The following is a 27,717-nucleotide window of genomic DNA, read 5'->3' as shown; positions in this document are numbered from 1 at the left end:
CGCCACCTTCAAAGTGATCCCACCACTAGTCACATCTTTCTATCCCCACCCCTTTCTGCTTTCCGCTAAGACCGCTTCCTCTGCAAGTCATCCCATCCCACCCAAACTACCCCCTTCCCAGGTACTTTCCACTGCAACCACAGGAGATGTAACTCCTGTCCTTATACCTCCTCCCTCACCTCCATCCAGGGACCCCGGCAGTTCTTCCAGGTGGGACAGACGTTCACATGCTCCTCCTCTGTGGCCTCCTGTACATCGGCAAGACCAAGTGCTGTCAAAACACTTGCGCTCAGTCCACCAAGGCCAACTGTATCTCCCAGTTTCTAACCATTTTAACTCTCCTCACCATTCGCAAACTGACCTTTCTTTCCTGCCCCTCCTCCATTGCCAAGTGGAGGAACAGCACATATTGCACTTGGGCAGCTTACAACCAATGGTATGAACATTGAATTTTCCGATTTTAGTTAAACAATACTTCCCCCTTTTTTCCCCACTCTTCCCTGTGCCTTACTTGATGCACACCTATTTTTCCTTTTTGCCTTCCCCTTCCACCGATATTCCTTCATCTGGCTTCACATTTCAGGTCTCTTCTGCCCTTTATCTCACACTATTTGTCTTTCATCTCTGGCCTTTGTCAAACCATCTGCTAATCAAAACCCTCCCCTTCCCCTGTATCTGCCTATCACTTGCCAGGCATTGTTCTATCCCCAACTCTCTTCCAGCTTCCCCTCCAGCAGCCAGTCTGCAGAAGGGTCCCAATCTGAAACATCACCTTTCCATGTTCTCCAGAGGTGCCGCCTGACCCACGGAGTTGCTATAGCACTTTGTACCTTTTTTATTGTTAAAGTTGCTAGCTTGCCAATTATATATATTTAAATGATTGCAGTGATGATTGCTCAGTGATAAAAATGTTTAATACTCTATTACCTTTATCCAATTCAGTATAAAATAAAACCAAGGCTATGTGCAGGCACAGAGATGCCTAAATCTTGCTAAATTGTTTGGGAAAGTTGCCCTTTTATTAATATTAATTTTTCAATTCCTCTGTCACAAGATCTATCTTGAATACATATTGTAACCATTAAAACAAGGAAAACTGCCAACTCCACTAGTTTAAACCAGCTTGCATCCCGCAATTCAGACATGTAAACAAACCTACTTGTTTTAGAATTATGTTATAACTTGTGCGCAGTGCTGTGAAAGTAGTTTAGAACACACTGTGCACAAGTTTGACCACATGACGTGTTTTGTAAGCCTTTAAAACTTATAATTTGCAAGGGAAATTCTGCTATTGCAAAAGGGGATGTTGAATGTTGCGCAATATACTTTTCTGGATAAAAAGCACATACTTCAGCTTAAAAAATGTGACACTTTAATTTATATGACAGCCTTCAATACTTCCCAAAATCCTTTACAGACTAGGAAGTTCTTTTTGAAGTTGTAGTTACAGTTTTAGGGGAGAGAAGATGCAAGCCACTTTGAACACAAGGTCCCACAAATAGAAATTAATTGAACAGATAATCTGTCTTTTGGTTTATTAAAGTCAATTGATAAACATTAGCAAGGACTCTGAAGGTAAGCCATCAACTGTCTGAAATAGTCCCATAAGATCCTTTACATCCACTGAATGAAGCAGACAAAATGTTGGTTTAATTTTTCACCTGGGGCCAGCAATTTCAGTTCCACACTGTAGAGTCGTCCTGGATTATAGCCTCTGGATTATACAAGCAATGTTGAGTTGTACCTTATTCATAAGTAATTGAAACCTTTCATCCTCACAAATAGAGCACAGTCTGCTCCAGAGTCAGTATTGATGTTGACATTTAGATAAGTCCCATACCTACGCAGCAAACCTGCTGTTGAGTGCTGAGCTGTTGGAAGATTGATCAGCCAGCGTTTGATCAGTGCATGGTTTCTGTTTGGAAAATATATACTTCTCCACAAGATCAGGCGGCGCATTAAAGGCATTCGTTTTCAGACCCCCTCCCAGAAGCATGGAGAGGTGGGCACGTGGCCATTGAGTGAAATGTTGATTGTCTCCATCTATGTGAGTACACTGTCTGAATCTGACAAGATTCACCTTTTACATCCAGACATCATCCTAAAACCCACCGACACTCATGTGCTGGCCACAGACTCTCCTCACTTCTCTTTTGTTCAATGCTCCTTAAATCTCGCCTCGGTTCAATTTTTCAGTTGCCCCTTGTTTGCTAGATTATATTAGATCTTTGTAAAGCACTTTTGTGTAGCTTTTACATGAAATCTTCAACATAAATGCATGCTATGTTAACATGGATGACATCAGCAGCATTCCAAAGAGGAATATTCTTGTTTAAATTTTAATTAAAACAGGAGTAAGATTTTCCAGCTTTGGATTCACGCCTGTCATTTTATTTCAGCACATGTACTCTGGATTATTATGAGGCAGATTGAGTATTTGGAAAATTCTGAAAACAGTTGTACATAAAATTCAGTCACAGGGATACCGAGTTAATTTAAACAAGTATTCATTGTATTTTTCAGTTGTACAATTTATGCTGTTTAATTGGAACATGTACTATTTGTACCATGTAACATCCACGATTTGTTTGCTTGGTTCACTGTGGGCACAAACCCTGTTAGTCATGCACTTCAGATCGCCTTGGGCATCCTGAATCATGTCCCACCTTTGGACCCCCAGCTGATGCACACCCCTGTAAAGTGTCAATACCAGGTAAGGTTGTATTGTTTGGATAGATGAACAAGACACCAGTCACAATCCAGGAATGTGATCATGATGAACCATCACCCCCCCCCCCCCCCTCACATTGGGACACAAATACATTCAGTGGATGGAAAGGAAAGTGTGAAGATAGCCCAGTGTTGCCATGTTATAAGAATACAATACAATACAATACACCTTTATTGTCATTGTACAGGGGTACAACGAGATTGGGAATGCGCCTCCCATACGATGCAATAAATTAATTAGCCAGTCAGTATTAATTTAAACAACCCAATGAAACAAATTAGAACAGTTTTAAAACGGAATAAAGTGCAAGTAGATCTGTGCTGGTTCACTGTGCGATGTGACCATCCGGCTCAGCAGGACCGGTTCATAGCAGCTATGGCACTGGGGATCTCTGATCCCTCTCACCCTGGCCACAAACTCTTTGAAGCACTTCCCTCTGGAAGGCAACTCCGGACTGTCAAAGCTGCCACAGCCAGACATAAAAACAGCTTTTTTTCCCCATGAGCAGTAGCTCTGTTCAACAACCAAAAGTCTGTAGCCTCCTTTTGCTCTGGTATTTTATTCTTCACATGTTTATATTATAATGTTTTATTCTTAATTGTTTACTGTATATCGTGTTGTTATTTGTGATGAGTAGTAGAATCTGGGGAGAATTGATGAGAATAAAAAATTGAATTAATGTAGGATTAGACTAGTTTGACAATCGGTGTGGATTTGGTAACCATAGGGTTGGATTCCATGCTGTATAACATTAAGAGAAGTTTGAAGTTTAGAAGCAGATGGTAAGTGAGGTGCAGCAGGGAATAGGGGAAAATGGGTGGGAGATAGGTTGGAAGAGGTGATATACAAGAAGGGGTAAGTAGCTAGGGAAGAAGTGGAAAGGGGATATTCAGTGGAATGGAAAGTAGTGGGGAGGGAAAGAAGGAAATGGGCAAAAAAGGCACAGTAAGGTCAAAGGGGATGAGAGGAAAGATAAAGAGTGGCAGATGGGTTCAAAAGAGTTGGGGAACAGAGCAACAATGGAGAGAAAGGAAGGGAGAGGTAGAGAGACAAAATGGGAGAATAAGGGAGAAAAGGAAATGTTACGAGAAACTAGGAAAAAATTGGGGATAGGAAAAGGAGAAAGAAAAAAGTATTAAGCTTTGTGGGGATAAGTGGAGAGAACAAGAACCAATAGACAAGGGAAGGGTGAATGGCGTGTGAGGGGGTTGGAGGGGAGAAGGAAATTAGTTAAAAGAGGGGGAGGACAAAGAGTGCAACTGGTGCCGAGATAAGTGGGTGAAAAGAGATGGAGAGAGAGTGAAATGAGACATCGGGGCAGGAAAAAAGGGGGGAGCTTGTGGGGCAGGATTGGAAAAGAACACTCCTCAAAGAGAATTGGGAAAGGGTGAGGCAGAAGGTGAGAGGAAAGTGAGGAGATGGGGAAGGGAAGAGAGATAGAAGAGACTGTCTGAAGAAGGGTCTCGACCCGAAACGTCACCCATTCCTTCTCTCCAGAGATGCTGCCTGTCCCGCTGAGTTACATAGAAATGTAGAAATATAGAAAAATAGGTGCAGGAGTAAGCCATTCGGCCCTTTGAGCCAACACCGCCATTCAATATGATCATGGCTGATCATCTAAAATCAGTACCCTATTTCTGCTTTCTCCCCATATCCCTTGATTCCTTAAGCCCTAAGAGCTAAATCTAACTCTCTCTTGAAAACATCCAGTGAATTGGCCTCCACTGCCTTCTGTGGCAGAGAATTCCACAGATTCACAAATCTCTGGGTGAAAACATTTACCATCATCTCAGTCCTAAATGTCCTACCCCTTATTCTTAAACTGTGACCCCTGGTTCTGGACTCCCCCAATATTGGGAACATTTTTCCTGCATCTAGCCTGTCCAATCATTTAAGAATTTTATGTTTCTATAAGATCCCCTCTCATCCTTTTAAATTCCAGTGAATACAAGCCCAGTCAACCCATTCATTCAAAATATATCAGTCCCTGAATACAAGCCCAGTCGACCCATTCTTTCATAATACGTCAGTCCCGCCATCCCGGGAATTAACCTGGTGAACGTACGCTGCACTCCCTCAATAGCAATAATGTCCTTCCTCAAATTAGGAGACCAAAATGGCACACAATACTCCAGGTGCGGTCTCACCAGGACCCTGTACAACTGCAGTAGGTCCTCCTTGCTCCTAAACTCAAATCCTCTCGCAATGAAGGCAACATGCCATTAGCTTTCTTCACTGCCTGCAATACCTGCATGCTTACTTTCAGTGACTGATGTACAAGCACACCCAGGTCTGTTTGGCTGCCTGCCACTGTATGTTTCTTTTTTTTTCCTAGTCAGATGTGCAGCACTTTGGTCAACGTGGGTTGTTTTTAAATGTGCTATACAAATAAATTGACTTGACTTGACTTGTTGCACCTCCCCTTTTCCTAATCTGACACCATTCAGATAATAATCTGCCTTCCTGTTCTTGCCACCAAAGTGGATAACCTCACATTTATCCACATTATACTGCATCTACCATGCATCTGCCCACTCACCCAATCTATCCAAGTCACCCTGCAGCCTCAGAGCATCCTCATTGTAACTCACACTGCCACCCAGCTTTGTGTCATGTGCAAACTTGGAGATGTCACATTTAATTCCCTCGTCTAAATTGTTTATATTGTACATAACTGGGGTCCCAGCCTTGTGGCACCCCACTAGTCACCGCCTGCCATTCTGAAAAGGACCCGTTAATTCCTACTCTTTGCTTCCTGTCTGTAAACCAGTTCTCTATCATGTCAATACCCCACCCCCAATACCATGTGCTCTAATTTTGCATATCAATCTCTTGTGTGTCAGTGTGTGACCTTGTCAAAAGGTTTTTGAAAGTCCAGATACACCACATCCACTGGCTCTCCCTTATCCATTCTACTTGTTACATCCTCAAAAAATTCCAGAAGATTAGTCAAGTATGATTTCCCCTTCATAAATCCATGCTGACTTTGACCGATCCCGTCACTGCTTTCCAAATGCGCTGCTATTACATCTTTAACAATCGATTCAAGCATCTTCCCCACTTCCGATGTAAGGCTACCTGGTCTATAATCCCTCGTCTTCTCTCTCCGTCCTTTCTTAAAAAGTGGGGTTACATTGGCTACCCTCCAGTCCTCACGAACTGATCCAGAGTCGGGAGAACATTGGAAAATAATCACCAACTTGGTTTCTAGGGCCACCTCCTTGAGTACTCTGGGATGCAGACCATCAGGCCCTGGGGATTTATCTGCCTTCAGTCCCAACAGTTTACCGAACACAATTTCCAGACTAATGTGGATTCCCTTCAGTTCCTCCCTTCCACTAGATCCTCGGTCCCCTGGTATTTCTGGGAGATTGTTTGTGTGTTCCTTAGTGAAGACAATAACCATAGTACTTGTTTAACTGTTCTGGCATTTTTTTTATTTCCGTTATAAATTCACCTGTCTCTGATTGTGAGGGACCTACATTTGTCTTCACTAGTCTTTTCCTTTTTACATACTCCAGCATTTTGTGTTTATCTTCGATTTAAACCAGCATCTGCAGTTTTACACAGAGATAGAAGAGAGGGAGAGAAAAGGGAGGGAAAGAGAAGGAGGGAGAGAAAAGGGAGGGAAAGAGAAGGAGGGAGAGAAAAGGGAGGGAAAGAGAAGGAGGGAGCGAGTTACACAAGGGAATAGTTACAGAAGGGAACGAGTGGGTTTCGGGGAGGGCCCAGAAGGAGTGAGTGTCAGGGAGGGCGGGACCAGGCCGACATTTGGGGGGTGCAGACTGGAAGAGGGGGAGGGAGGGAGAGAGGCGGCGGCGGCGGCGGCGGCGGCGGCAGAGGCAGAGGCAGAAGCAGCAGACGGCAGGACGCTGGGTTGTTTGCAGGCGGCTCGGATGAAGAAAAGCTTCCTCCTGCTCCTCCAGTACCAGGGCCTCAGGAGACGGGCAAAGAGCAAGAAGCGTAAATGGCTACCTTCACCGTGCGGCCCGCTTCTGGCCGCGACTGCGCCGACATCCTCCGCCTGATCAAGGTGCCGCCCGCTCCCCTCACTGACAACCACCTCGATCTCCCAGCTTCACTTCCCACTTCTCCTTCACCTTCGACCCCCCTCTCCTCACCCTCACTCTCACCCCCCCTCAACATCACCCCCCCCACCATCACTCTCACCCCCCCCCACCATCACTCTCACCCCCCCCCACCATCACTCACCCCCCCCCCACCATCACTCTCACCCCCCCCCCCCACCATCACTCTCACCCCCCCCCCCCACCATCACTCTCACCCCCCCCACCATCACTCTCACCCCCCCCCACCATCACTCTCACCCCCCCCCACTATCACTCTCACCCCCCCCACCATCACTCTCACCCCCCCACCATCACTCTCACCCCCCCCACCATCACTCTCACCCCCCCCCCACTATCACTCTCACCCCCCCCACCATCACTCTCACCCCCCCACCATCACTCTCACCCCCCCACCATCACTCTCACCCCCCCACCATCACCCCCCCTCACCATCACCCCCCCCTCACCATCACCCCCCCCTCACCATCACCCACCTTCACCCCCACCACCTCTTCAGCTTCACCCTCCCTTTCAGATTCACTCCCTTCACCTCCTCCCTTTTAACCCCACCCCTAGCTCCCCTCTTCAGTTACTCTCCTACCCCACTCTTCAGCTCCCCCTCGCCCCCACCTCTTCAGCCCCCCACCACCGACACCCCCCTTTTCTGCCCCCACCCCATCAGCTCCCCTCACCGACTCCCCCCAGCTCACCCATTGACCCCCCCCCCCAGCTCCCCCCACCGACCCCTTCCCTTCAGCCCCCATTTTCCCTCCTGACCCGTTTCAGCTCCCCCCCCCCTTATGACTCCCCCTTCAGCTTTCCTTCCCCCCCCCCCCCCCCCGGGTTAACGTCGCCCTCAGCTTCCCCTCTGTCCCCCTCTCTTCAAGTTTACCAGGTCGAGACCTGTGGCGGGGGAAGGGATGCTAGTTCCCTGATAGCTATGATGGGAGCACAGTGTCAGGTGCTGGACCTGTCAGTATAATGTCTTCCGTTATTTTTTTGTTTTGCCTGTCAAATGTTTTTGTTCTCACTCTGGTTGGCGGTAGCTCTGAGATGTTTGAAAGGACACATTTCCTTTGTGCTTTTTACAACTTTCGGGCCTTGCCTGGAGCTGACACCTGCCTGAGTCTAGGAGTTACTGGTTGAGAACTGGATTTTGATCAGATTTTAAACACGTGTTGTTATCCTGTTGGGAAGTTTGGGAAATTGTTTGTGTGTGTGACTGTGTGCAATAATCTTGCTTTGGCAGAAGAGCGCATTGTTGATGTAATCTGGAAAGAGTGCAGAGGAGATTTACAAGGATGTCGCCAGGACACGAAGGCTTGAGCTATAGGGAGAGGTTGGGCAAGCTAGGACATTATTTCTGGGAGTGCAGGAGATTTGGGAGTGATCTTATAGAGGTGGATAAAATCATGAGGGCAATTAATAGTGGTGAATGTGCAGAGCATTTTTCTAGGATAGGGGTATCAAGAGCCAGAGAACATAAGTACAAAATGAGAGGGAGTAGATTTAAAGGGTGGAGGAAGGAACTGCAGATGCTGGTTTAAACCAAAGATAGACACAAAATGCTGGAGTAACTCAGTGGGACAGGCAGTATCTCTGGAGAGAAGGAATGGGTAATGTTTTGGGTCGTGTACCTGAGGGGCAACCTTTTCAACAGTTTGTATTGCGTATATGGAATGAGCTGCCAGAGCAGCTAATTGAGGCAGGTACAATAACAACATGTTAAAGTCACTTGGATAGGAAAGGTTTCTAGGGATGCGTGGCAAATCCAGGCAAATTAGAATAGTTTACATGGGTATCTTGGTCGACATTGTCTGATGGGCCTGTTTCCGTGCTGTATGACTGTTTCTTTGATTTTGTAATTTATAAAGAATTTGCAGTCTGGGAGATATCTATTGGGACCAATTGAACAGGTAGCAGAGAACTTGGTGTTTCTTTTCTTTGTGATTATATGTGCTTTCTTCTTTGAATGCTTTGGTTCCCCCCACCCACCTTGTTTTATCTGCACTTGATCTGAAACTGTAACGCGTTAAAGTTGTACCACTGTATTCTCCATTTTGATATTTTTCTTTGTTTCCCTCTTGTATGGCTTGGGTGCACTCGTGTGATTTGACTGGATAGCATGCAAGGAAAGTCTTTTCACTATATCTCAGTACGCATGATAATAAACTAATACCAGTATTAAGAAAGATATTTTATCACCATGCAATGCTCTTTGTTTTCTTCACCAGCTTCTTAAGTCCAGCCATGTTATTTGTCTCAAGAGAGACTTTATTTGTAATCTACCTTTAGGAAGGGCCAAGGATGGTGGAGGGCGTGGATTTGATAACTTTCACGCCACTTTTATGGCTACTGGGAGAGTGTAGGAGAGGGGGTTGTCAGTTAGATAGGTCTAGGAAGAGTCATTGTGAGTACACTGGGCTCAAAGTTCTTCTGTAATGGATTATTAAACCTGTGTGCTTTAGGCCTGGTGCTTAACCAGATAATGGTCTGGAATTACTGTGTAACTAATATTGTTTGCTTTTTTATTAGGAGTAAATTGCACATTGGTTTCTGGTGCCTGCCAGCACAGATATTAGGATGTTGTCCCTGATGGGCTGTTGGTCAATAATTATCGAAAAAATATTAAATCACAGCATTTTTAGTTGTAATTATTACCAAGCAACTTGCTTGGAAATAAATATTTATCTTGCTGATTGTGTATCTCATTTGGACACTTTTATTACCATGTAACCTTTCTCCCTCTTTTGCTTTCTGTGCATGATTTTGCTTTAAATTAACATGCTCTTGCTGGCTAAAACCCTCTGTTCCACTGAGCATTTTCCAGTCAGATTGCGAAAGTGTTCTGTTGGCAGAGTGAACCTGATTTACCACAAGCTTGTGCATGGACAGCATGACATGAGTCACTGATGGCAAAATCTGCAGCACTGATTGCGAAACAAGCAACACCAGCAGATAAAATCCAAAACTTAAGTGAAAAGCAAAAGTCGAAAGTTAAGATTGTCACATGTACTGACAGTGGAACATTGAGATTCTTGCTTCCGACAGCATAATAGGCCTGTAAACCCCATACATACAGATAATATATAATAAACAAAAAATGAGAGCTGATATTAGTGGTGTGCATTTTGTTTTTTTTATTGTATTTTACCAATTGGATATTTCTAATGGAGTTTAGTTTTATTGGGGTACCATATAATGAGGTAGCAACCTGGAGACCACATTATTGGCGAGTTACAAGCAGTTGAGAAAAGTGTAAGCTCAGTATAAATGCATGGTCAAGACTTCAAATAATATCAATCGTGCTCTTAGGCTCAGTGCTATCCAATAAGTGTTTCTGCTTAATGTGCCCCTCAGAGAAAAAGGGTTGCATACAACTTCCTTTTTGTAATACATCATAGAAACAACCTGTTTTAATACTTGGACACAAGAAAATGTTTACATAAATCTATACAACATTTTTGGAAATAAAATATTTCAATTTGAAAAACTCATCTAGAAAATGCTGGTGAATTTGTTTTAAAAATATTAGCTAAAAGCACAACACTAGATGTAATGTTGTAGTTGGAAATAGAGAGGAGAAATGAACTGTCCAAACAATCAACGTGGTTCTCCGTGCTAAAGCTATGTCATATTACAGTTTATATTCAGTTCCAGCAACCAAGCCCTTGAAAATGGCACAGGAGGAAGGAGCACATGAATGATTGTTAGTCTTGATAATTGCTTCTGAATCAGAAAGTTAAAGTCCAAGCACTTGGACAGAATCCAGGCTGACACTCCAGCACAAGCCTAAAGAAGTTAACAGTATTATTTTCTCCATTGAGGCATTAAATGTCGGCTCTTGCTTTTGTAACAGCTGCACATTAATTCGAGTAAGACCAAGGGAGATCATCTTAAGTCCTGACTGTCAATCAAAATACCTTGAATTTTGGTTATTGTCGCATTGCTATTTGTTGGACTTGACAGTGCACAAATTGGCTGCCACTGCAAAAATACTTAATGTGTAAGAAGGAACTGTATGCTGATGCTGGTTTAAACCGGAGATAGACACAAAAAGCTGGAGTAACTCAGCGGGACAGGCAACCTCTGGAGAGAAGGAATGGGTGATGTTTTGGGTCGGGTCCGAAGAAGGGTCTCGACCTGAAACGTCACCCATTCCTTCTCTCTAGAGATGCTGCCTGTCCCGCTGAGTTACTCCAATTTTTTGTGTCTATCTTACTGCAAAAATATTTGTTGGAAAGGCTATGATTTTTTTTTTGATCAATGAAAGTATTGAAAGGCATTACATAGATTTAGGTTTCCCTCTTTTGCTTTGGGAGGTGAACGTTGAGATTTTAGAATTGATTTTGATGAACAAGATTTTTTTAAAAACTGAATCCCAATTATGATTTTCTGGTAAAATCATTGCTGATCATGATCACAAACTGTCATTAGATAAATTCATAATTATATGGGGAAGTACATGACAGTTTCCATTAAAAAAAATTATCGAATTTTTAAAATATTAAATCTTTGAAATTATTGAAAGGGGCCTTGCATGTAGACAAGGGAGTGAGATACGTAATATATTTTTATTTCACTGAAAGACAGCAAGCCGGCTGACTTCCTGGAGAAAGTAGTAAACTACCTGTGGAGCAAGATAATCCAACCTTAACATTAATTAAAACAAAACCATCCAGTTTGCTGTAACGTTAAGCGAAAAAGTTCCATTCGGATTCTTGAATGCATTCCTCCAACCCTCTTGGCAATTCTCCAAATAGCTCTGTCTTTAATGAAGCTTCTTTTAAAATTAATCCCTTGATCACCTGTCCTTCAATTGAAAATGTCAGATTTTCAGAGCCATTGAGCCATACAGCACAGAAACGGGCCTTTCAGCCCACTGCATCCATGCTGTAAATCTAGGCCTATCTGTACTAGATACATGCCCAAGACTAGTAAACCCTGGAATGTTGAGTTGTCCTGTCCTTCTTTCAACCTCAATTCTCCCATGTACCAATCAACACTGTTTAGTTCATTTGCCGTTCCAGTGAGACTCCTTGCATTAAAACTGACACCTTCCAATCCTCCCACGCTTTTCAAGCTTATCTCTGCTCTGTCTACGGGACTGACCTAGGTTTATCTCTATATTTGACAGATCCGTGCCCCTAACTCCATAGCTACCTGCCGAATTAATTTAAAGCACCCCTGCTCACTCTTCTACTTCCGAATGCCTTACAGCCGCTCTGAGATGTCTCTGACCCTGGCACCAAGAAGGCAATATATAATTCAGAAGTCTTGCTCATGGCTACAGAAACACTGGCCTTTTCCACTTGCAGTTGAGCTTCTTATTATTAGAGCTCTCCCAACCTTTCCCCTGCCCTATTGTGCAGCTAAGCCAACCATGGTACCCCAAACCTGGCTGTTGTTGCTTTTCCCTGAGAAGAACACTATCCAACGTATTGTATCTATTTGAGAGGGACTCCTGCATGGCCTGCTTATGGCTACTACTCTTCCTGATGGTCACCCACTGCTTTTTGTCCTGGCCCAACCACATTGATGCTATATTCAAGGAAGCACATCAATGCCTCTACTTCCTCAATGACTAAGAAAATTCGGCATGTCTCCAATGACTTACCAATTTCTACAGATGCATTGTAGAAAGCATCCTTAAAAGGATACTTCAGAACTTGATTTAGCAACTGCTCTGCCCAACACTCCAAGAATTTGCAGAGTTGTAGATGCAGCCCAGTCCATCACACAAACTAGTATCCCCATTTTTGCCTTCTCCTCCCTCCAATACCCCAGTGCCCCATCGACTCTATATCTATATTTCACACTGCTGAGGGAAGGCAGCCAACATAATGAAGAACCACATTCCCTTCTCCCTCTGCCAGAAGGCACAACAGCTTGAAAGCACGTACCACTAGATCATGAACTGCTTCTTCTCCGCTGTTATCAGATTATCGAAGTGACCTCACATAAACTGAGGGTGTATTAGCGATCTCCCAATTTACTTAATTGTGGGCCTTGCACTTTTTTTTTGAATCTGCAATAATACTACATTCTGCACTTTCTCTTTTCTTTTTTTGCATTACCTGTTGTACACGTGTATGTTTTGATTGTATGCATGCATGGTATGATTTGCCTGGAGAGCATGCTAAACAAAGTTTTTCATTGTGTCTCGGTTAATATGCCAACAATAAACCAATACTAACTGAACTGTGAAGCAGCTTGGAATATTTTACTACATTGAAAATGCCATGCAAATGTTGTAGGACTGGCAGTGAGATTTTGTTTTGGAGAGGTTGGGACAGCAGGCATGTGGGTAACTCGGGAAACAGGAAATTCCACAAATTGCTTATAGATTTGCTTGTAGCTTCTTAAAATTAGTGTTGGATTTTTAAAAACCAAGGTACAAATAAAACACGTCTGCAAAGCCAACAGACAATACTGAAAGGAACCAAAGCGGTCTCAATCTGAGAACAGAGGGACATATCCAGCTGCTTTTCATTTTCAATTACCCATGTTATTCCTTAAAAATGAGATCTTGAGGATAATTACAACTTTACTGCTTTGAAATAGAATAACTGAGCTATATGGGGTTAAATGTTCATAGTTTCCTTTGTGGCTGTTGTCTAGGAACTTGCAAGATATGAAGAAATGGAGAATTGTGTGAAATTGACTGAAAAAGGTACAGAAACCTCAACCATTTTGCAACATTTCCTCCTTGAACTCATTGCACGTTTGTAATTATACCAACAATTCATGTTGTAGATTTACTTGCCGATGGTTTTGGGGAACGTCCATTTTACCACTGCCTTCTTGCAGAAGTGCCAGCGGAGTATGCAACTTGTGAAGGTAGAATTTACTTTATTTTGCAGCTGGGAGCACTTTGAAGCTTTATGAATCCGACGGCTATATACATGTAGATTTATTAGTGTAAATACATTTAGGATGTATTAAGTTTATGTTAATAAAAAGGCATATAGAGATCTGTGTTTTGGTAATTTTATTTTTCTTTAACATGTTGGCAGTAAATTACCCTGCAGAGTTTCTCTTAACAATATTGCTTGCAAAAAGATGTTCCGGTACAGTGAGCAGGACACAACTTGGCTCATCTGAGGAGAATTTATTATTTTTATTAACATGAATAGGTTTCTTTTGCAGAAATGCATTTAACATAATAATGGAAATTCTTTACAAAAAAACTAGACTTACAATGCGAGAAATTTGAAATGAAATCAGAAAATGCTGGAGATACTTAGAAGGCCAGATGGCTCACGTGGAAAGAGAAATGATTGTTTTACAGTGACCTTTCGTAAGAATGGAAATTATTTAATTAGCAAATGGATGGAAAATTGTTGACCAGACAAGATAAATGGTGCATTTAATCCTGCTGGTTATAATAAGTATTAATTTTATCTTGTAAATGTGTTGGGACATTTAATATTGGTCTTCTGTCATCTTTTGGATCCGAGCACTCTTCAAGAGCTGGTTTGGGTTGGGCCTGCAAGTCTGCTGCTGGATTAAGAGACTCAGATGTAACACTATGAATCCGAATTGCCGTCAGACTGCAGTTTCAGATAAAATCTGAACTCAACCTTCGGTAGCAGCAGGAAACACATTTCAAGGTCTAGAGCTTGCTGTGTAAGTGGTCATAAGAGGTGGTATGCTGGTGCAATGGGTGGAGCCGCTTTCAGGACCAATGTTCAATCCTGACCTCCGATGCTGTCTGTGACTGCGTAGATTTCCTCCGAGTACTCTCAAAGACATGCAGGTTGTTATGTTTATTGGCCACTGTAACTTATCCCTGCTAGTAGATTTAGAATTGGGAGAAGTTCATGGGAACATGGGGAGAATAAAATGGGATGAGTGTAGATGAGTACTTGACAGTCAGAACGGACTCAGTGTGCTGAAGGGCCAATTTCTGTGCTGTATAGAACAGTACAGCGCAAGGACAGGCCCCTTGGCCCACAATGTCTGCCGAACATTATGCCAAACCGTCACTTATGTACGTACACATAACCCATACCCCTCCATTCCCTGCATATTCATATACCTATCCAAAAGTATTTTAAATGTCACAAATGTATCTGCTTCAACCACCACCCATGACCGCGCGTTCCAGGAACCTACCACACTCAGTAATATCTCCTTTTAACTTTGGCCCTCAAAGCACTCTCGTATTTGATTTTAACATCCTGGGGAAATTATTCTGACTGTCTATCCTATCTGTGTCTCTCATAATTTTGTATACTTCTAAAAGGTCTCCCCACACCTCTGGTGTTCCAGAGAAAAAAAATCCAAGTCTGTCTCCTTATAGTTAATACCCCATAATCCAGGCATCGTTCTGGTAAATCTCCTCTGCACCCTTTGCAAAGCTTCCACATCCTTCCTGTGATAGGTCGACCAGAACTGCACGCAATACTCCAAATATGGCTCAACCAAAGTCCTACAAAGCTGCATCATGACTCCATGACTCATATGCTCAATGCCTTGACCTATGAAAGCAAGCATACCATATGCCTTCTTGACCACTCTACGTGTTGCCACTTTCAGGGAGTTATAGACTTGGACCCCAAGATCTCTTTGCACATCAATGCTGTTAAGGATCATGTCATTAATTGGATATTTTCCCCTTGTTTTTGACCTTGCAAAGTGCAACACCTCACAATTGCTCAGATTAAACTTCATCTGCCATTTCTCTACCAATTTCTGTAGCTGATCTATATCCCACTAGCCTTCTCACAGTCTGTGACCCCAGCAATCTTGGTGTCATCTCCAAACTTAATTAATCAACCCATCTATGTTTGCATCCAAGTCATTTATATATATTACAAACAGCAGCGGTCCCAGCACAGATTCCTGCCCAATTCCACTGGTCACAGACCTCCAGCTTGAATATTGTCCTTCCACCACAACTCTCTGTTTTCTATTGGCCAGACAGTTCCAAATCCATACAGCTAAGTCACTATTTATCCTATACATCTTAGTCTTTTGTATCAACCTACCATAGGAACTCTATCAAATGCCTTACTATCATCAACCACATTTGTCACCTCCTTAATGAAACTCCATCGTTAGTAGGACATGACTTGACACGTACAAAGCCATGCTGACTGTTCCTAATTCTCTTCCAAATGGGAGTAAATTCTATCCCAAAGAATCCTCTCCAATAGTTTTCCTACCACTGATGTGAAGCTCTATAATTCCCTAGGTTTCTCTCTACTTCCCTCCTTACTAAAGGAACAACAATAGTTACTCTCGTCCTCCGGGACCTCACATGTGGCTAAAGAAGATCTTCGTCAAGGCTTCCACAATCTTCTCTCTTGACTCCCTCAATAAACTGGGATAAACCCCATGGGGATTTAACCTCTTTAATGCACTTGGAGAGACCCAACACCTTATTCTCAAGCTGTCCTTGCATTTTAATATTCTCCACACTGATCCCCATGTCCTTCTTGGTGAAAACTGATGCAAAATCCTTGTTTAGCACGTTGCCTGCATCCCCTCCAAGCACAAATCCCCTCCTTTATCCTTCTCCCTGGTTAGCCTCGTGTTTTTAATATCGAAAAAAAAAAGCTTGGGGATTTTCTTTAATTGGACTAACCCAATCCATTTCACCCTTTTTGACCCTACTATTTGCTCTTTTGAATTCTTTTATCCTTTCTTATATTCCTCAAAGGCCCCGTTTGATTCCAACCTCTTAAACGTTGCAGGCTTTTTCTTTTTCTTTCTAACTAAATTTACAACCGCTTTGGTTATCCAAGACTCCCTTGCTTTGCCATCTTTATCCCTCCTCCTTACTGGAAAATGCTAGTTTTCAACGTCGATCAACTGGTCTTTAAACAACTCCCTTCTGGCAGATGTCGACTTACCTAATAACAATTGCTTCCATTGTACCCTCCCAAACTCCTGCCTAATAACATTGTAGTCAGCTATCTCCCTATTCTAAATAATCTTAAAACTTATAGAGCTGTGATCACAATCCCCCAAATGCTTTTCCATTGAAACACTGGTCATGCGGCCGTGCTCATTTCCCAACACAAGGTCCAGTATGTTCTCTTCTTGGGTTGGACTATCCACATACTGTTTCAAGGAACCCTCTTGAATACACCTCACAAATTCTGCCCCGTCCAAGCCTTTGGCATTGAGTAGTCCCAGTCAATATTGGGAAAGTTAAAATCACCCACTAAGTTTACCCTGCTCTGGCATTTTTTGGCAATCTGTCTGCATATTTGTTCCTCTATCGCTCGGTTGCTATTGGGGAGTCTAATTCAATCCCATTGGAGTGCTTGCATCTTTCGTATTTCTAAGCACCCATATCACCTCAGCAGACAAACCATCAAGGATGTTCTCTCTGAGTGCTGCCGTGACAGTCTCCTTGATCAGTGGCCCAACTCCTCCATCTCTTTTGTCTCCGTCCCGATCATGTCTTAAAGATCAAAACCCCGGACCATTGAACTAATAGTCATGTCCCTCCTGAAAGCACATTTCCACAGTGGCCACAACATCATAGTTCCAAGCATTAATCCAGGCTACTTTCTCCACAATATTCCTTGCATTGAAATAAACACACTTCAGCCCATCAGCATCACCATATACCTTCACCTCACCCTTCCTGTCCTTTCTTTGAGACTTACTATCTTCCCATCACTCCTTCCAATTTCTGACCTACTATTCTGGTTCTCACAGACAATATCTGACAGTATGACAATATCTTTGAATTTAAAATACTTTAATGTGACATTTACCTTTTTTTTCAAATATCTGGTACTTGCTTTAATAATGTTGAATGTATTCTCTCAATTTGTCCCCAATCTTCAGGTTACAGTCTATAGCTTCGCCATGTACATGGTCCTAGACGTGTACATGGGTGGGCGGGCTGGTAACTGAAAGATCCATTAACATTAGATGATCTTGATATGAGGTAAGGCTCAGAGGGATGTGCTACTTGCATTTTCTTTTCTTTTGAAAAAGAGGAAGAAAGGTAGCAAAAGCATTGTAGATCAGAAGTTCTGGATTGATCCGCCTTCTTGAAGTCCATTGTAAAAAGTTGATGATGATTGTCAACGTGCCTTTTTGAAAACATACGCCAAAGTGACTAGTTTGCAGTTTTATCAATGGGTTACAGACTGCAAATTTTAAATTGATTGGTGCTTGACTTAAGGTTACCCTTCTGATCTGCTATGTTAAAACCAAAACATTAGTTAAGCAGTCATTTAAGTACAGTGAATACTGGACTAATTTAATTTGTGGCTCAGCAACAACAACCTGTATACTGCCTTTTGTAAATGTTTTAAAATACCCAAGATGCTCCAAAGACAATCAGACAATGTACCACTCAAACAATCAAAGAAGATGCCCAAAACCTTGGTCAAAGATGTAGGTTTTTATGAAAAAAAGTAGTTCCAGTGACCCATTTTTAACATTAACCTTCTGTGCTGCCTGTGTGAAATGTGCATGTTCTCCCTGTGATTGAGTGGGTTTCCCCTTGGGGCAGGTTGATAGATAATTATCCTAAGTATCACTATGTGGGAATGCAGTTTGGGAAAAGAGAGGAGTGGAGCAGAAATGGTGAGAGAGGTGGCGTTGATGCCGGGGGGAGCAAAAAGATTCAGGCAAACAAGTGGGGAAATTGAATTGATGGGAATGGTGCGAGGGTTTGCACAGATATACATTTGATGGGCTGGATGGCCTTCTTTTTCGTTCAGATTGGGAGGGAGGTCCAGAATCTGGGGCATTGGCAGGTAAAGGCATGGGTTCCAGATGTGGAATAATAAAACTGTGAAATAATCAGATATTCAAAGGTGGAGAAGGGGTCAGACATCCTGAAGGACGGCCGAGCTGAAGGAGATTACAGAGCTAGGTGTAATCTAGCTGAGTGCAAGCACATGAGATGGGATACAAGCAGTGAGCCTGAAGAGGGTAGAGGGAGCAAGGGAATCAGAAATGGTTTGAAATAAAAATAGTTCTGGTATAACGCAAATTTCGATAACGTGAATTGGATATAACGCAAGTGGTGAATTGGGGAAAACTACATGGGTCGAATCGCTTATAAAGCGATTTCAAGTGGCACAATGGCGCAACTGGTGGAGCTGCTTCCTTCACACCAGAGACCTGGGTTAGAGGGGAGATGAACTAAGGCAGATGCAGAGGAGGAGTTTTATGAAGCAGGTATTTTTGATGCAAACTTTGTTGAAGGATTATATATGGCACCAAAGTTGTAAATGTTCTTGTTCTGTTTCAGTGGAATTGATGGGGAGAGCATAAAGTTTGCTATGTTCGCTAAACAAAGTTCTGTCTGTCCGTTATATAGCAGAGAAAATTCTTGTCATCTGCCCAGAATGTCGGACGAGGAGTTGAATGAGCATGTGAAAGCGCTCAAAGTTTTTGTAGCTAAATGCCTTCCTATCCATGCATTCTGCCCCCGCACTCTCCCCCAACTTTTTAATCCTTGACTTGCACTTTTTAAAATGCATGTCTATGAAGCTGCTTGGGTTTTTTTTATATGCTTAAGATGCTATGTAAATGAAGTTGTTATTATTGAGCGTTGATGGAGGTTATTGTGTTCCAAATTTGTGTGTTATGCACAGATCAGTCATAAAAGTGATGAAATATACAACTGGTGTTGGTGTACATAAACAATGTTGGAAAGGACATGTTATCAATATAAACCCTTGCCGAGGTTAAATTTGTGTACGGTGTCATTAGCAAGAATGCCGTTTCAGAGGGACAAGTAAACAGATTAGTCCTTTGGTCCTGTGAAAGAATGTTTTTCCATCAAGTCAGTGGCCATTGGTTCAAGTTTGCATGGCAACTTTTGTATGTAACTTGGATTGACATTTTGGTGAGCTACTGAGAGACTGCTGAAATGTTAAAGTGAAGCTCTTTTGGATGGGCTAACTACAGCACTTCTGGTCTTGGAGTCAATTTTAGTACTCTAATATAAACTACTTTCTCATTTATTATTTGTCCTTTACGGGAATTGTCTGCTGGCAAAAGAGCTGCATTTTATTCTATATTACAATGTCTATGTTCCAATACGTTTCAACTTAACAGGCAGTATGAGGCTATGACCAAGTATATGAAAAGATTGTAAAGCCTGTGTGGTGCTCTGTTTGTGCTTTGGGAGTGGGTTATTCAGTACCTGAGGATGATGTATCTTACATTTCCTTTTAGGGCACACGGTCGTAGGCTATGCTATGTACTTCTACACATATGATGCTTGGATTGGAAAAATACTATATCTTGAAGATTTCTATGTCATGGAAAAATTCAGAGGTAAATTAAAATTATGTTAAATTATTAAAAGGTTTGCAACAACTTGCGTGCGGTTGATTTAAATATTTAATCACTTTTTGTCATTTGAACCTTTTCTTAGCTTACCTCAACAAAAGCATCTATGAATACAAGTAACTTTTAATTTAGAATAGAACAAAGGTTCTTGTCTTTTTCTGAGTTTGGGGTTCTCTGGCTGGCTGCTCTTTGACTTGAGACAGACTGCACTGGGATCAGTTGCTGTTTCAGAATACAAGTATATAATGCGAGGCACTGTGGCACTCGTGGTGTGTCTTTAAGTTACAGTGCAAAATAGTGTATTGAATGACTGGGTACATCAGAAAGATGCCATGGCATGACAAAGAGCTGGAAGCTCTGGACAGTACCTGTAAAACAGATTGACTGTTCACTTTAGTTGTATGCTATTTTCATTGCCGGGCAGTACACACAGTGGTTGAACTTTGTCCGAAGTAACGTTGACTCCACTTCATAAGTGACACATGACCCTTTACAGGGTCGTCTGTGCAGGACATGTTAGATGATGTCTAAATACAATTAAAGAGAAGAACTTGAGACAATGCACTTTTTGATGTTGTTGAGGTTTTTGAATACAGTTCAATTCCTTATGGTTACGGCAGGGTTCTGTTCTTGTGAACAATTCACAAGTTGGAAATGCAACCACGAACTGAATTCCCACATGGCAGAAGATGCCTGCAGCTCAGCAGCAGCTAACAAATCCATCCCACCAGCCTTCTAAACACTCGCTTGTATGTATGGGCTGTACATAGGTTGTGTGTTCACATGCTGGAGAGGACTTGTATATAATTGATCAATAATAGACCATAGTGCTTTAAAAAATATATATATATTCCTGGGAGTCAAAAATTTTAAGTATTGAAAAAATGAGGTTTACAATAAAAGGTGAATGTTATTTGGACACATTGCACAGCTTCTCATGTTGTGGATTCTCTTACAGGGCTTGGAATTGGTTCGGAAATACTGAAGAAGATCAGTCAGGTACAAAATATAAATAATGGGAAAGATTCCAGGGTATTTTGGGCTGGCCTCTTTTCTCCAGTGTACTTCCGGGTACCGATTCGTATAATTTACAACATAGAAATAGGTCCAAATCACAAAACAAAGCAGATGTTGTAAATCTAAAACAAAAACAAGATGATTGAAATAGTTGTGTAGGAAGGAACTGCAGATGCTGGTTTAAACCGAAGATAGACACAAAAAGCTGGAGTAACTCAGCTCCAGACTGAAGAAGGGTCTTGACCCGAAATGTCACCTATTCCTTTTCTCTAGAGATGCTGTCTGACTCGCTGAGTTACTCCAGCTTTTTGCATCTATCGGATGGAAATAGTTAGCAGGTGAGACCACATCTGAGGGAAGAGAAATAGAGTCAACATTTGAGGTTGGAGACCTTTCTACTAGTCCATGCACCAACCATCTCCCATTTTGCCTTATTTCAACCGATCAGTTTATCATGCAATTGCTTTCTTTGGACCCCTCAATGCATCCAATACTCCATTTCAGCTATAATCCTGATGATCAGCCAATGCACCTTGTGCCTGTAGACCTAACGCGTGACCATCAAGACTCATTTAATTTGGGGTTCCTCTACCATAGATGCATTCATCCCATCATAGTTAGGACTTATATTGGACTTTTGTTCATTTAACCTGCCAATCAATCATCTGTTTGGGGATGAGAAAGATAATGGTGACGGTCAAAACATAACATAACATAACATAACAACACTTTATTGTCACTCGGCTTTTTACACCGAACGAAATTTCAGCAGTCACACAAAACACAGCAAAAAAGAAAAGAACACAGGACACCCGACCCCAACACAAACATCCATCACAATGACTCCAAACACCCCCTCACTGTGATGGAGGCAACAAAACTTCCCCTCTCTTCCCCCCGCACCCACGGACAGGCAGCTCGACCCCTACCGAGGCAAACGACACGCACAGCCCCCGCAAGGGGATGGAAGGCCCCCCGGCCGAGCCGCCCTGGGCACCGAAACGTCCCACGGCCGCACCGGGCGATGTTAAGTCCAGCGGCCAAGCCGCGCCGGGCACCGAAACGTCCCGCGGCCGAGCCGCACCGGGCACTGAAACGTCCCGTGGCCGAGCCGCACCGGGCACTGAAACGTCCCGCGGCCGAGCCGCACCGGGCACTGAAACGTCCCGCGGCCGAGCCGCATCGGGCGATGTTAAGTCCAGCGGCCGAGCTGCACCGGGCACTGAAACGTCCCGCGGCCGAGCCGCACCGGGCATTGAAACGTCCCGCGGCCGAGCCGCACCGGGCGATGTTAAGTCCAGCGGCCGAGCCGCACCGGGCACTGAAACATCCCGCGGCCGAGCCGCGCTGGCGATGTTAAGTCCAGCGGCCAAGCCGCGCCGGGCACCGAAACGTCCCACGGCCGAGCCGCACCGGGCGATGTTAAGTCCAGCGGCCGAGCCGCACCGGGCACTGAAACGTCCCGCGGCCGAGCCGCGCTGGCGATGTTAAGTCCCGCAGCCGAGCCGCGCCGGCGATGGAAGGCCCCGCGGGCGAGCTGAGCCCCGGGGAAGAGACCTAATAAAAGAAAGGTTTCCCCCGCCCCACCCCACCCCCACACCCCACACCCCACCCCCCCACCACACATACACAGCCAAAAACAGAAACAAAAACCATCCCAACACCGACACAAACAAAAAAAAAAGAAAAAAAGACAAACAGACTGCCAGAGAGCCGCAGCCGTTAGGCGCAGCCAACTCCTCCCCTCCCCTTTTGAACCAAGGAGCAAAATATACTAAATAATTAAATCACAGAAGGGGTGGGATAAGGGTGCAGCGGTAGAGTTGCTGCCTTACAACGCCAGTGACCTAAATTTGATCCTGACTATGGGTGTCATCTGTTTGGAGTTTGTACATTCTCCCTGTGACCGTGTGTGTTTTCTCCGGATGCTCCGTTTAACAACCACGTTCAAAAGATGTTTGTAGGTTAATTGGCTTCTGTACATTTGTCCCTAGTGTGTACAATATAACTAGTGTACAGGTGATCATTGGTCCGCGTGGACTCTGTTACCGCACTGTATCTCTAAATCTAAACAAAGATAGTGGAAGAGGAAATCCCTGAGGGTTTATTTGCAGAGATCTTTAAAGATGCCTATACATTGACAGGATTATTTAAAGAAGTTTAAGGAATAGTCACCGTTATAAATCAAGACATTAAAAATATGTGAAGTGAGGAAGTTTCATTGAAATTTTAAATCAAAATGTTGACTAGCAGCTGGACTGGGACGTTTTAAGAAAAGGTAATGAGTCTTACTGTGAAAGGCTGAAGGGTATTAGATACAGGAGCAGACCTGAAGCTAAGATTGTGTACCTTTGGAAGAGAAGAATGGTGAAGAGATTTCAATTTGCTTTCAGGTAGGAAAATAACTGCAGATGCTGGTACAAATCGAAGGTATCACAAAATGCTGGAGTAACTCAGCAGGTCAGGCAGCATCTCTGGGGAGAAGGAATGGGTGACGTTTCAGGTCAAGACCCTTCTTCAGACTCCGATTAGCTTTCAAATTGATGAAGGGCTTGGGAGAAACTGTTTCCAGATGATAAAGATCAGTAACTGGAAGATAATGAATTATTTTTATTAACTGAAAATCACAGTGATTTGGAAAGTATTTCCTGAAAGGATGGTGGTAGAAATTAGATGGTTAATTTGAAGAAGTGGTGATGAAATGATAGGACCAATGGGGAAGGAACGGGAGGTTGGAATCTACCCGGACAGCTATTTCCACAGGCATGTTGTGCAGATTGTTCTATGATTTTATTAAATGTTCCTAAATAATTTTGGGTGCAGCTATTGATTAAATGCGACACAATGTGCTTCAAAAGGAAGCAGTGACGGCAAACTTTGTTTTGATTTCAGATCGCTGTTCAGGACCGCTGTAGCAGCATGCACTTCGTCGTAGCAGACTGGAACCACAGATCAATTAACTTCTATAAGAAGCTTGGCGCTACAGATCTATCCAAAAAGGAGGGGTGGTCTCTGTTTGAAATTCAAAAGAAGCACTTGGTTAAAATGGCAAATGAGGAATGAAAACCTATTTGAAGAACTGATTTCAAATTTATTCAGAAACCATGCCAATCTAAAGTTTTTTATTATCGTAAATTTTAAACCTCAATTTTAATTGTATGAAGAACAGAGTCGCTTTAAAATAATTATTTAGCAATATTATTAGAAACACCTATTTAATCATTCAGATGTTAGTCTGACCTGGTACATTGTTAATAAATCCTGTAAGAATGATTGTACAGCAGATTAACTCTGCTTAAGCCAACCAAAGGTTTTGGTGTCTGCACTATTAGGAAATGATATGCTATATATATGGTAATTGTATTGTGTGTATTGCTTTACTTGGATACAGTGTTGATGTGGAGATATGCTCTCTATTTCTGTGTGTAAATAAATAAAATTATAGTCTTGTGTCTTTTACCAGCCTGGTGTATATATTGTGTATTCCTACACAGACCTTTCTGTCCTCAGTCTGCTCCATTGTCAGAGTTAGGCTAAATGCAAATTGGAGGAACAGCATCTCATATTTCGTTTGGGCAGCTTACAGCCCAGTGGTATGAATATTGATTTCTCTCACTTCAGGTAGACCCAGCATTCCCTCTCTCTCTATCCTTCCCCCACCCAAATCACACTAGCTTCTCATTTTCACCCTGCAAACAGTTTACAATGTTTTGTTTCCTTTATCATCGTTACTTTTTTGCATATCTTTAATTCATTGCTCTTTATCTGTCCACATCACCGTCTATATCTCTCGTTTCCCTTATCCCTAACCAGTCTGAAGAAGGGTCTCGACCCGAAACGTCACCCATTCCTTCTCTCCAGAGATGCTGTCTGTCCCGCTGAGTTACTCCAGCTTTTTGTGTCTATTTTCTGGTATATATTGTTCAAACTCTTCTCATTCTCCTGTTACCTTAAAAGGCAAGTACATTCCTTCTCATAGAATGTTGATACATTTACATAAAGTCCCTATGAGGGATGAGGGCACCTTATCCCGTGGATGACAAAGAAAGCAAATGACCCCAAGGCAGCTGGTTCATAAGTACTAGGAGCAGAATTAGACCATTTGGCCCATCCAGTCTACTCCGCCATTCAATCATGGCTGATCTATCTTTCCCTCTCAACCCCATTCTCCTGTCTTCTCCCCATAACCCCTGGTGATGTCACTAAGGTTACAAAGACATATGTTGGTCAACCTCTCCGTGGATATAACAACTTCTACGTAGGTTTCAGTTTCAACATGTATGTAAACTACCTACAATGTTCAATCTGCTGGGATAACCCTGAGCTTAATTCATTGATCACCTGAACTGTTTATCTCATTCCCGCTCTGATCCTTCTGCACTATACTGTTCCTTTTGACAGGACTGGTTATTGAATTTTATAATTTCCTGTTTGGGTCAAAACTGACCAGTTGTGATGTAAAGTCATCCACCTGCAGCATTAACTCAATTCTTCCCTCCACACACTTTGCCAAGATCTTGCTATTTTCAGTGTTCTCTTGTTTCAGATTTTTAGCAATTGCTGTGTTCTACATCTCGCATTGAAATTTTCTCTAAACAATTTTGATTTATTTTTTCTGTTCTGATGAGGGATCATTGACATAAAACGTTAACTGTGTTTCTCTCCACAGATGCTGTCTGACCTGCTGTGTATCCCCAGATTTTTCTGTTTTTGTTGCAAATAATTGATCTTGTTCTATTTTACAGGAATTTTGAGCCATTATTGTTATATTTAGTCTCATATTATTCACTCAACAAAACAATCTTTGTCACTTATCCCACCCATCTACTAATCAAACCCCCCTTGCCTTACTCTGTCCCACCCCCTCCTCTCTTTTCTGGGTTTCTCCAATCTGCTGTAATCAGTCAAAAGAATAGTTCCAACCCAAAATGTTGCCTATCCATTCTCTTACCAGATGCTGCCTGACTCGCTGAGTACCTTCAGGACTTTGTGTTTTTCTCTGATCTATTGTTCGTAGTTCAGTGTAGGGTGATGCAGTGGCATAGAGGTTAATGCTACTTGTGGCTTCAGCAACCTGATTCTGCCCCCCGTTGCTGTGAATATTGATTGTGCACATTCTCCCTGTGACTGTTGGTTTCCTTCTTGCACTCCATTTCCCCTCTCATCCCAAAAAACATTCTGGTAAGTGTATAGTCTGTTGTAAATTACCCCTTACACTGGATAAGTGGATAGAAAATCCAAGGAAATTGATAAGCATGTTCGAGAGAATAAGTACAGAGAAATGGGCAAATAAGGAAGTCATTTGTGAAACTTGTGGAAGTTCCCTGGAAACAGACAGCAGCTGAATGTTCCCCTTGTGTTGTAACAACAAAGTAAAATAGATAATAGTCATACAGCATGGAAACTAACCCTTTGGCACAACTTGTCCATGCCGACCAAGATGCCCCATCTAAGCTAGTCCCTATTTGCCTGAGTTTGGCCCATAGCCATCTTAATTTTTCCTATCTGTATGCCTGCCCATATGTGTTTTAAATGTGTTATTGTACTTGCCTCAACCACTTCTTCTGGCAGCTTGTTCCCAATACCCACCACGCTGAGTGAGAGAGTTGCACTTAGGTTCCTATGAAATCTTTCCCCTCACCTTAAACCCATGTCCTCTAGTTTTAGACTGGTGAAAAAGACTGCTTCCACCCTGTCTTAATGTGCCTGTAAAACTGCAGCAAGTAAGAATTTAATTGTTCTATCCTTGGTGCATATGACAATCAAACACTCTTGACTCTGTTCCCCTCATGATTTTATACACCTCTATAGCTCGCCCTTCAACCTTCTGTTCTCCAAAGAATAAAGTATTTGTCTGGCCATCCTCTACTAAAGCTCAGGCACAAGTCTTAGCAACATCCTCGTAAGTCTCTGCACTTTTTCCAGCTTAATGGCATCCGTCCTAGAGCAGTGACCACAAGTGAACATAATACTCCAAGTGCAGCCTCACCTACCTAGATTCTGGCTTTGATGATCAATGCTTTATTCTTCATACTGAAGACTTTCAATCAACTGAACTACCACCTGTCCATCTATATTTCATCTGGGATGATTGCTTTACTTTCCACTGGCTCAGAGAAATTAACATTGGCTTTGTGAGCATTCTTGAGGATGAGGTCATTTAGATTTTTGCAATCTGCAAAATTAAGATCCAATATTGGCCACTAAACTGAGATAACTACAGTTCTAAGAACTGCAATATTTTATTTCATGTTATTGGATGTGGATGTACTGTAATAAAACTGCATTTTGCAACTTTAAAAATGTGCAGCCTCACCATCATTTTGTACAACTCATATAACATCCTAATTTCTATCCTCAATTCCCTGACTGTTGAACACCAGTGTGCCAAAAGCCACCTTCACCACCCTAAATACTTGCGACACCACTTTCGGGGAACTATGTACTTGCACCATGTTCTTAATGTATAAATGAAAACTTGTTTGAAGTGCCTGCTTTGTATCTGATACCTTCAATCCCTTAACATTACGTTCTTAACTCAAGGTCCAAAGTTTTACTTTTGAAATCTCTCCCTTTGTTGTTTATCTGCGTTATATACCGGGCGGCACGGTAGCGCAG

At 42.7% G+C, this 27,717-nt stretch overlaps 1 protein-coding gene across 3 annotated transcripts; it reads left to right on the top strand.

The window, feature by feature from the left end:
- Positions 1-1,909: 1,909 nt before the first annotated feature.
- Positions 1,910-27,479, top strand: LOC144598850 (diamine acetyltransferase 1-like). 3 transcript variants are annotated; one of them, XM_078409354.1, is made up of 6 exons: positions 1,910-2,047; positions 13,423-13,474; positions 13,558-13,641; positions 19,966-20,067; positions 21,041-21,081; positions 23,992-27,479. In XM_078409354.1, the coding sequence occupies exons 1-6, from the start codon at positions 2,027-2,029 to the stop codon at positions 24,160-24,162; spliced, it is 471 nt and encodes a 156-aa protein (XP_078265480.1). In that variant the 5' UTR covers positions 1,910-2,026; the 3' UTR covers positions 24,163-27,479. The 3 variants fall into 3 exon arrangements, with proteins under 3 accessions (XP_078265480.1, XP_078265479.1, XP_078265482.1); XM_078409353.1 differs by lacking the exon at positions 1,910-2,047 and adding an exon at positions 6,553-6,764 and having other exon boundaries at positions 23,992-27,474; XM_078409356.1 differs by lacking the exon at positions 1,910-2,047 and adding an exon at positions 6,559-6,694 and having other exon boundaries at positions 23,992-27,478.
- Positions 27,480-27,717: the final 238 nt, after the last annotated feature.

Source organism: Rhinoraja longicauda, chromosome 12, assembly GCF_053455715.1.
Source record: "Rhinoraja longicauda isolate Sanriku21f chromosome 12, sRhiLon1.1, whole genome shotgun sequence".
In the NCBI taxonomy this organism is placed as follows: Eukaryota; Metazoa; Chordata; class Chondrichthyes; order Rajiformes; family Arhynchobatidae; genus Rhinoraja; species Rhinoraja longicauda.
This window is presented reverse-complemented; position numbering and strand designations above follow the sequence as displayed.

Excerpts from the sequence above, each read along its gene's own strand:
- LOC144598850 (XM_078409353.1), top strand. The coding sequence starts at position 6,699 with ATGGCTACCTTCACCGTGCGGCCCGCTTCTGGCCGCGACTGCGCCGAC. Across the intron at positions 6,765-13,422 it reads ACATCCTCCGCCTGATCAAG|GAACTTGCAAGATATGAAGA; the intron begins GTGCCGCCCGCT and ends GCTGTTGTCTAG. Across the intron at positions 13,642-19,965 it reads GGAGTATGCAACTTGTGAAG|GGCACACGGTCGTAGGCTAT; the intron begins GTAGAATTTACT and ends ATTTCCTTTTAG.